This window comes from Staurois parvus, unplaced genomic scaffold (genome assembly GCF_062004578.1).
Source record: "Staurois parvus isolate SC_StPar_1 unplaced genomic scaffold, SC_StPar_1.0 ptg000828l, whole genome shotgun sequence".
NCBI lineage: Eukaryota > Metazoa > Chordata > Amphibia > Anura > Ranidae > Staurois > Staurois parvus.
Window position 1 is genome coordinate 345,897 of NW_028318624.1, and position 10,310 is coordinate 356,206.

The following is a 10,310-nucleotide window of genomic DNA, read 5'->3' on the forward strand; positions in this document are numbered from 1 at the left end:
TACTAATAACATCCAACAATTGTATGCCACTGCTGGATTTTCGATATTACATGTTTTTATGATGCATGTTTCTTTTTATTGGATAAGCCAATAAATATATGTTTTTATATATACTATATTGGCAAAAGTATTGGGCCGCCTGTCTTTACTCGCACATAAACTTTAATGGCATCCCAGTCTTAGTCCGTAGGGTTCAATATTAAGTTGGCCCCGCCCTGTGCAGCTATAACAGCTTCAACTCTTCTGGGAAGGCCGTCCACAAGGTTTAGGAGGGTGTCTATGGGAAGATTGGACCATTCTTCCAGAAGCACATTTGTGAGGTCAGGCACTGATGTCGGGGGAGGAGGCCTGGCTCGCAGTCTCCGTTCTAATTCATCCCAAAGGTGTTCTATGGGATTGAGGTCAGGACTCTGTGCAGGCCAGTCAAGTTCCTCCACCCCAAACTGGCTCCTCCATGTCTTTATGGACCTTGCTTTGTGCACTGGTGTGTAGTCATGTTGGAACAGGAAGGGGCCATGCCCAAACTATTCTCACAAATTTGGGATCATGAAATTGTCCAAAATGTCTTGGTATGCTGATGTCTTAAGTGTTACCTTTACTGGAACTAGGGGGCCAAGCCCATGCCCTGAAAAACAACCCCACACCATAATCCCCCCTCTACCAAACTTTACACTTGGCTCAATGCAGTCAGGCAAGTAATGTTCTCCTGGCAACCTCCAAACCTAGACACGTCTATCGGATTGCCAAACAGAAGGGTGATTCATACTCTAGAGTCCAGTGCTGGCGTGCTTTACACCACTGCATCCGACGCTTTGCATTGCACTTGGTGATGTAAGGCTTGGATGCAGAAACCCATTTCATGAAGCTCTCTACACACTGTTGTTGTAATCTGAAAGCCACACCAAGTTTGGAGGTCTTTAGCTATTGACTCTGCAGACAGTTGGTGACTTCTGCGCACTGTGCTCTGTCATGTTACGTGGCCTACCACTTGGTGGCTGAGTTGCTGTTGTTCCCAGTTGCTTCCACTTTGTTATAATCCCACTAACAGTTGAGCGTGGAATATTTAGTAGCCAGGAAATGTCACGGATGGACTTATTGCACAGGTGGCAACCTATCACGGGACCACGCTTGGAGTCACTGAGCTCCTGAGAGCGACCCATTTTTTCATAAATGTTTGTAGAAGCAGTCTGCATGCCTTGGTGCTTGATTTAATACAGCTATCACATACCTGGTGGTGGAGGCCAATGGAGAGAGGGCTTTCCTTGCGGCTAAGTTCCGGACTCCCCTGAGAGTGGGACAGAGGGAGTGTGGCCCAAATTGGAACAGTTCACCTGTAGGAATGCTGGTTGGTGGTCCACTCAGAAGCACAGCTGGTGCATGGAGATAGGTCTGCAGACAGGAGGTGCCCGTGCGTGGTATGTAAGCCCTTCCGGGATTTAGATGTTTACTGGGTAGTCGGTTCAAGCCAAGGTCAGGTTCCAGGTGGGAATCAGAGCAGACGTAGTCAGATGGGATAGTCGAGGTCATACACAGAGGAGCGAGAGAGAGAGTATCCGTAAGCCAAGCCGAGGTCAGATCAGGGGTAAAGCAGAGTAGATGGGTTCAGGAGCAAGCCGAGTCGGTAACAGGAAATCACAGGTCGCAATCACAGGAAACAGGAACAGGGCACAGGGAGCTAGAAATCATCCAGCAACTTGGAGGAAGTGATGAGCCTCCTTATAAAGCCAGTTTGGCACCAAACTGAGGCTGATGTGTACTTCTGCGGCCATGCAGAGTACTGGCAGAAATTCCAGATCTTCCAGAACTTCTGCCGTGGACAGGACCCTGATAACACCTGTGGCCATGGAGGTGATTGGAACACCTGAATCCAATGATTTTAGCAATATAGTGTAGTTGTGTTGTATATATTTCCCATTGATGGGCACATACAAAGTCCCCCTTACTCTAAGCGGGATATCCCCATCTAGTAATAGGTGTAGTTTCCCGCTTTGTTACTTTTTTATTGAAAACAATTTTGGGATGGTGCCACAATGTTGATTTTCATGTTAGACTCTGACTACACATCTTTTGAATGTACAAACATGCAGTACACACAAACAGGCAAGCTTGCATGCACATGCAGAGCGCGCGCACGCGCACACACACACACACCACACAATGCATGCACAGTCAGAGCATACAATGCACGCAAGACATGCCCAGTCAGAGCACACACACAACACACTGCATGCAGAGAGAATACAAATATTTTACAATACCACTTGTTAATGTTGTAGTAATCATAGAAGATCATGGAGACCCCATGGTTGAATTTTTATTTCTTCTCCTTACATTGTGCTGATGTAACACCCTTCAGATTCAGCTAGGGGGAGTTAGTTCTTTTTTAGACAGAAACTTGTCAGGAGCCTGGGTGTGAGTCAGCCAGGTTACTTTAGGTCTGGGCTGAGGGCTTTACAGGTGAGTTCTCTGATACCTCCCCCTGCTCTACAAGCTGGAGAAATTTCTAGAAGTCAGTGGGTGAGGAGGAGCTGGCCTGCTACTTAAGGGACCTTTGCCACTCCCCAAGCAGGAGGCTTGGCATAGGACCAGGACATCCCTTAAATATGATTAAGCCTGATCAGCAGGGTCAGTGTTGGGTAGAAGATGGAGTGTGAAGCCTGGGAGGGGGCCCAGGGAAGGGGCCTACCTACTGGCAGGGTGCTGAAAGGATCTCTCTGCCTCAATGTCTCCTGAGAGAGGACAGCCTTTGGGGCAGGGAAGAAGCCAGCCCAGCGTCAGGCCTGAAGGGAGACACCAACCCACTAAATTTGCAGGAGAGACAGAGTGAGTAATCCTAAACCCCCTGGGCTGGATAAGGGGAGAGGGCAGTCAGGTTGAGAACCCAACTAACTCCTCATCTGGGACTGTTTCAAGTTAGCAGCTTCTGGGTCCCCTTGCCCAGGGAATATCCTTAGCGCAGCTGGGTGAAGAGGAGGATTCATCTGGGGTTTGAGGAGGTACACCAGAGAGCTGGAATGCTCTCAAAGGAAAGACTATTTTTGGTCCACATTTTTGTACATAGTACTCACGTTTGCAGTTGCTTGGGCATCCCATGCACCCCTCAACCTCATTTAAATTCTAAACCCCTTAATAGAAATCCCAAAACCAAGATCAAGGACTGTTTATGGACCCTGAGTACAAAGTGTGGAGGAATATGCATGTTGCCTGGTTGTGCAGAGCTTTAGAGGGACCCAAAAACTCATCAACCCCTAAGGGGGTAGTGCTACATGTAATAGAATAACTGAATGTGGATATAGTCATGTACAAAAATGTGGACCAAAAATAGTCTTTCCTTTGAGAGCATTCCAGCTCACTGTATAATGTAATATGGTGAATTGGTTGGTGTACAAGTACAGTGTGCTCACTAACAGAGAGGACACGAGCATCCCTCAGGTAAACCTACTCACATACAGTACATAACACAGCAGCATTTAGTCCTTGTAAATATGGAGGATATTAGCACAGGTCATATAATGGATTATTAACATACAGAGGGCCACAGGATGACGGTGCCATAACATACACAGCTATAAGAAGTTATTCAGATGAGGTAATAAGAATAGGGATAGACTATGTATTATTGTGGCTGTGGTACTCATGGCACCATCATGACGAACCATGTGCCAATATGACCACATTACTAGAGCATACGTGTTGCATTCCAGATGGCCAAGCCCCACTTGTGATGTCATGACAATATTTAAGAACTGTCATCCTGGTGCAGCTGTCAGACGGCGGGAGCCAGCGTCGAGAGCGGAGCTTTTTTTTTCTCTATTTTCAGGTTGCCGGTGGCAGCGGGAATCATGATTGACGTTGGATCTACTTCGGGGGACTTTTTTGTTTTGTTTTTAATAAAAGGACTTGTCAAAGATTGTCTCCTGTTATTTTTACACTAGACTTTTTTTGTGAATGGGTAGCAGTACCATGCACCCCATACTCATTCACATGGGGAGCAGGATCTGGGGGCCCCATGTTAAGGGGGCTTCCAGATTCTGATAAGCCCCCCACCCGCAGACCCCCTTAACCACCAGCCACAGTTTTGGGGAAGAGGCCCTTGTCCGCCCCATCTTGAGGGCATGTGGCCTGGTATAGTTAAGGAGGGGGGCGTTTGCTCATTCCCCCCCTTTCCTGACCTGCCGGGCTGCATTTTTGGATAAGGGTCTGGTAAGGATTTGGGGGGGGGCTCAAAATCCATATCAGAACTGAAGGGCTTGGATGAATGGGGGGACCCCACATTGTTGTTTTTGTTTTTTTTTATGCCTTTTTTACATTCAGCTTCCGGGAACCCTGCTGGCAGCTGAAATATTAAAGAATGTCTTCACTACTAAAATATCGCAAGACTTCATAATATAACTTGGTATTTTAGTAGCTGTGAGATATTTTTCCACATATTCAGATGTAGTAAGATACCGCTTAGTGAATTGTCCCTGTTCAAAGTTTGCAGTCGTACTTTTGGTAGTTTCCAATGTTCTACTGTGAATCGAACAGCGGGGTGTTCGGTCCATCACTAGTGATCAGCTCTTAAAAAATCTGTGTACTAATGATCAGATAATTAGAGGATCGCTCTAAAAGTGGTATGTTTCATCCAATATTCTCATTTTGTGTATGAAGCTTAAGTTTTTTATATTTCATTTAAAATAAAATGGTTCTAACCGTGGACGTCCCACTGCGCAAACTGCCTCTTTGCGTATTCAAACGATGGATTTCTACCAAATTATCAATATCTTCATCTTCCTCTTCCTATGAAAAACAAAAATAGTGAAAATGAACAAAGTAGCAGACGGGCAACAACAATTTTTTGTTAGTGAGTGAAAGGTTATATCAAAGTAACATGAAATAAATAACATTGGATTTTAATAAGGCACCTGGTCTGAATTAAGAAACCCGGTGCCAAGGCAACCGAAAATTGTGCAGCGTGGCAAACTGAGATTGTCTTTATCCTACTGAGCCTGAAAGGAATATTGTTTTCTGAGATTCAGAGATTTTATTCATTTATAGCGTGCACTGTACAGTGAAATCACACAGAGTGAATATAATGCACAATACGAACCATTTCTACATTCAGCCCAGGAACAGACTTGCTTCGATCCCCCATGGTGCTTTCTTCTTCGACCTTCTCTTCTGGACGTAGGTCTATGGTGGACTTACTGTAATCTAAAATGTACATTAAAGGAAACACGCTTCAGATAAATGCATAGTTCTACATTGTCATTGATGTAATATCCATTAATATCTTACATCATCATAGCCAAAAAAATAAATAATAACTATATAGATTATATATATATATATATATATATATATATATATATATATATATATATAAAAAATAATTTGTACACCAGTATTTTCAATATCATCCATCACCAATATTGTCATTAATATGATCCATCATCCTCAGAAATATCATCCATTGTAAGGATCAACCATCATCAATATCATCCTCGTCAATGTCAACCATTATCAATATCATCACCAATATCATCCTTGTCAATGTCAACCATCAATAATATCATCCTCATCAATGTCAACCATCAATAATATCATTCTCATCAATGTCAACCATTATCAATATCATACTCATCAATGTCAACCATCATGAATATCTTCCTCATCAATCTCAACCATCATCATCCTCATCAATGTCAACCATCATCATCAACCATCTTCATCATCATTAACATCCTTAGCAATGTCAACCATCATCAATATCATCCTCATCAATGTCAACCATCAATAATATCATCCTCGTCAATGTCAACCATCAATAATATCATCCTCGTCAATGTCAACCATCAATAATATCATCCTCGTCAATGTCAACCATCAATAATATCATCCTCATCAATGTCAACCATCATGAATATCTTCCTCATCAATCTCAACCATCATCATCCTCATCAATGTCAACAATTATCATCAACCATCATCATCATCATTAACATCCTTAGCAATGTCAACCATCATCAATATCATCCTCATCAATGTCAACCATTATCATCATCAATGTCAACCATTATCAATATCATTATCAAGATCATCCTCGTCAATGTCAATCATCAACAATATAAATCTGATCAATGTCAACCATTTTCAATATCATCATCATCATCATCATCAGCAATATTCCTTGTCAATGTCAACCATCAACAATATCCTCATCACTGTCAACCATTTTCAATATCATCTTCCTCATCAATGTCACCATACAAATATCATAAATATCATCCTTGTCAACGTCAGCAATCATTAATATCATCCTCGTCAATGTCAATCATCAATAATATCATCCTCATCACTGTCAACCATTATCAATATCATCATTAATATCATTCTTGTCAATGTTAACCATCAACAATAACATCCTCATCAATGTCAACCATTATCAATATCAACCATAATTAATAACATCCTCATCAGTGTCAATCATCGTCAACCATCATCATCCTCATCGATATCAACCATCATCATCATTAGCATCCTTAGCAATGTCAACCATCATCAATAGTATCCTCATCAATGTCAACCATTATCAATATCATCATCAATAGCATCCTCATCAATGTCAACCATTATCAATATCATCATCAATATCATCCTCATCAATGTCAACCATTATCAATATCATCATCAATATCATCCAGGTCAATGTCAGTCATCAACAATATAAATCTGATCAATGTCAACCATTTTCAATATCATCATCATCAGAAATATTCCTTGTCAATGTCAACCATCAACAATATCCTCATCACTGTCAACCATTTTCAATATCATCTTCCTCATCAATGTCACCATACAAATATCATAAATATCATCCTTGTCAACGTCAACCATCATTAATATCATCCTCGTCAATGTCAATCATCAATAATATCATCCTCATCACTGTCAACCATTATCAATATCATCATTAATATCATTCTTGTCAATGTTAACCATCAACAATAACATCCTCATCAATGTCAACCATTATCAATATCAACCATAATTAATAACATCCTCATCAGTGTCAATCATCGTCAACCATCATCATCCTCATCGATATCAACCATCATCATCATTAGCATCCTTAGCAATGTCAACCATCATCAATAGTATCCTCATCAATGTCAACCATTATCAATATCATCATCAATAGCATCCTCATCAATGTCAACCATTATCAATATCATCATCAATATCATCCTCATCAATGTCAACCATTATCAATATCATCATCAATATCATCCAGGTCAATGTCAGTCATCAACAATATAAATCTTATCAATGTCAACCATTATCAATATCATCATCAATAGCATCCTCATCAATGTCAACCATTATCAATATCATCATCAATAGCATCCTCATCAATGTCAACCATTATCAATATCATCATCAATATCATCCTCATCAATGTCAACCATTATCAATATCATCATCAATATCATCCAGGTCAATGTCAGTCATCAACAATATAAATCTTATCAATGTCAACCATTATCAATATCATCATCAATATCAACCATCATAAATAACCTTGTCAATGTCAACCATCAACAATATCACCATCATCAATGTCAACCATTATCAGTATCATCTTCCTCATCAATGTCATCATATAAATATCATCCTTGTCAATGTCAACCATTATCAATATCATTCTCATCAATGTCAACCATCAATATCATCCTCATCAATGTCAACCATTATCATTATCAATATCAATATCATCCTCGTCTATGTCAACCATCAACAGTATCATCCTCATCAATGTCAACCATCAACAGTATCATCCTCATCAATGTCAACCATCAATAATATCATCATCACTCGCTGCTGTCAACTATCATCAATATCATCCTCCTTAAATACAACCATCATCAATATCATCTATCATTCCCTTCATAATTAAAAAAAAAAAATGTTGTTTCAATTTGGTTTTAGTAATTATGTGCCCTAATTTGGACACTTTATCATGTTTATTTTCTCCTGATGAAGCCACCTAAGATTAAAGCAGTATTAATCCCAAAACCAAAGTTTTAACATATTGCATCTTATCAATCATTAGATGTGGTGGTTGCATTTGTTTTCTTTTTTTATGCTCTTACCATTCACTTCAGCAAACTGTTACTTCTTCCCAGTGTTCACTTACAGAATACCTAATATTTACTACTAGCATGAGTCTCATATTCATTGTCAGCCTGTCAACTGCCCTTTACATTAGCACAGAAGACATAAAAAAAAATAAATTTTAGACCTGATGGCTTCAAGATTTTGCGAGTATTCTTCTTAAATAAAGTATCGCTCTCGTCTGCAGAGCCCGCACTCCGATTCCCAATGCGAGACTCCTAAATTAAAATGCAAGGATATTTTATCACAAGAATATTCAGTGAAGTCCAAAAGTTAAGAACAGAACTGCCCACAAATTTTCCTTCTACCTTTGAAGAATGTGCAAATCCCATCAAATTCATACAGCTAAGGAGGGAAATGAAATTGTTCTGGTCAAGTTTTTGGCAGGTGTACTTTAAGAGTCTCACTTATTTAGCTACACTCTTAAGAAACAAAAATAACAAAACCAATAGGCAGAACAAGGCTCCTATACAATGGACATTTAGGTGGATCTTGGCTGCCAAGACATTTCGATGGACCTTGGTTGCCGGGACATTTAGATGGACCTTGGCTGCCGGGACATTTAGATGGATCTTGGCTGCCGAGACATTTAGATGGACCTTGGCTGCCGAGACATTTAAATGAACCTTGGCTGCCCAGGACATTTAAATGAACCTTGGTTGCAGAGACATTTAGATGGACCTTGGCTGCCGGGATATTTAGATGGACTTTTTCTGCCGGGACATTTAGATGGACCTTGTCTGTTGGGACATTTAGATTAACTTTGGTTGCCAGGACATTTCAATGGACCTTGGTTGCCAGGGCATTTAGATGGACCTTGGTTGCCAGGATATTATTGGAAGAGTCCCAGATACATATGATAGCTGTCAAAATGTATGGCAGTATTGTAGATACGGAGAATTGGAATTTAATCTTCTACACAGTAAAGCTTTTCCATGATCACCATAGAGATGAGTGAATCTAGAACTGAAGTGCCACTCCATGATATTCAAGTTTAGATACAAGTTTATTCCAATGACAGATTACTTACAAAGCCAGCACATTTCAGGTGCTGTATCTCTGCCCTCTTCATCAGGGCTCATAAATGACACAACAAAACTATACAGGCACAGTAGAACAAAAAACAAATGTTATGACTTACCTGATGCCTGCATATCCCTAAGGGAGATTTCCCACCACTTCCTGTTCTGTCAAATAGACAGGAAGTAAGGAGAAGTGTCCCAAATGGGCCAAACACAGCAATAAGAGTTCAGAAGGTCTAACTCTACAATATACCGTATACTTTTGTTGTAAATACTGCAATAACATATCTTGTCTAGAAACCTACTCCTTCAGAATCAGATTGATGAAATTCTCTGGAACGGGTAGGAACATTCAGCATATCCACTTTGGCACCGCTGAGGCCAATACTTTTCTTTCCATCTTTTTCCATGGAATTCTTTCTAAGAAACAAAAAGGAACACATTTTGCTTTTCACTCAATCAGTGGAACTTTTTACAGTGCCAAACATAACGCATACTTATATACAATTAATATACAAGCGTACCTCGGTTTACGAATTTAATTCGTTCTGCAGGACTTTTCGTAATGCAAAAAATTTGTACACCGAAACGCGGCTTCCCATAGGAATGCACTGAAAACCAATTAATCCATTCTGGAGGTTAGAAAAAAATCAAAAAAAGTCTTATCTGTTCAAAACTCTTTATAAAGTGCACTTCAAAGGCATAAATACTGTACAGGGACATGATAAAAAATTAATTCGTCAATGCATTGAAAACCAATTAATCCGTTCCAGAGGTCAGGAAAAGTAAAAAAAAGTCTTCTGTTCAAAATGCTTTATAAAGTGCACTTTAAAGGCATAAATACTGTACAGGGACATGATTAAAAAAAAATGGTAAATGCATTGAAAACCAATTATTCCATTCCGGAGGTCAGAACAAAATCAAAAAAAGCCTTATCTGTTCAAAACTCTTTATAAAGTGCACTGTAAAAGCATAGTACTGTACAGGGACATGATTAAAAAAGAAATCGTAAATGCATTGAAAACCAATTAATCTGTTCATATTGTGAAAACAATTAATAAACTGAGGCATTATTTTCAATGGATTTTCATATGTAAACCAAAAATTACATTAACCAAGGCGTTCATAAACCGA

At 39.9% G+C, this 10,310-nt stretch overlaps 1 protein-coding gene across 1 annotated transcript in view; it reads right to left on the bottom strand.

Moving 5' to 3' along the window:
- The window catches only part of LOC149443823 (synaptotagmin-like protein 4), a 30,929-nt gene extending 21,337 nt beyond the window's left edge, over positions 1 to 9,592 (bottom strand). Inside the window, exons 1-4 of the mRNA XM_089655239.1 lie at positions 9,482 to 9,592; positions 8,282 to 8,372; positions 5,090 to 5,193; positions 4,693 to 4,779 (exon numbers count right to left, since the gene is read on the bottom strand). Coding sequence (XP_089511365.1) covers positions 4,693 to 4,779; positions 5,090 to 5,193; positions 8,282 to 8,372; positions 9,482 to 9,586 — 387 coding nt within the window. The 5' untranslated portion in view covers positions 9,587 to 9,592. The remainder of the gene's footprint in view (positions 1 to 4,692; positions 4,780 to 5,089; positions 5,194 to 8,281; positions 8,373 to 9,481) is intronic.
- Positions 9,593 to 10,310: the final 718 nt, after the last annotated feature.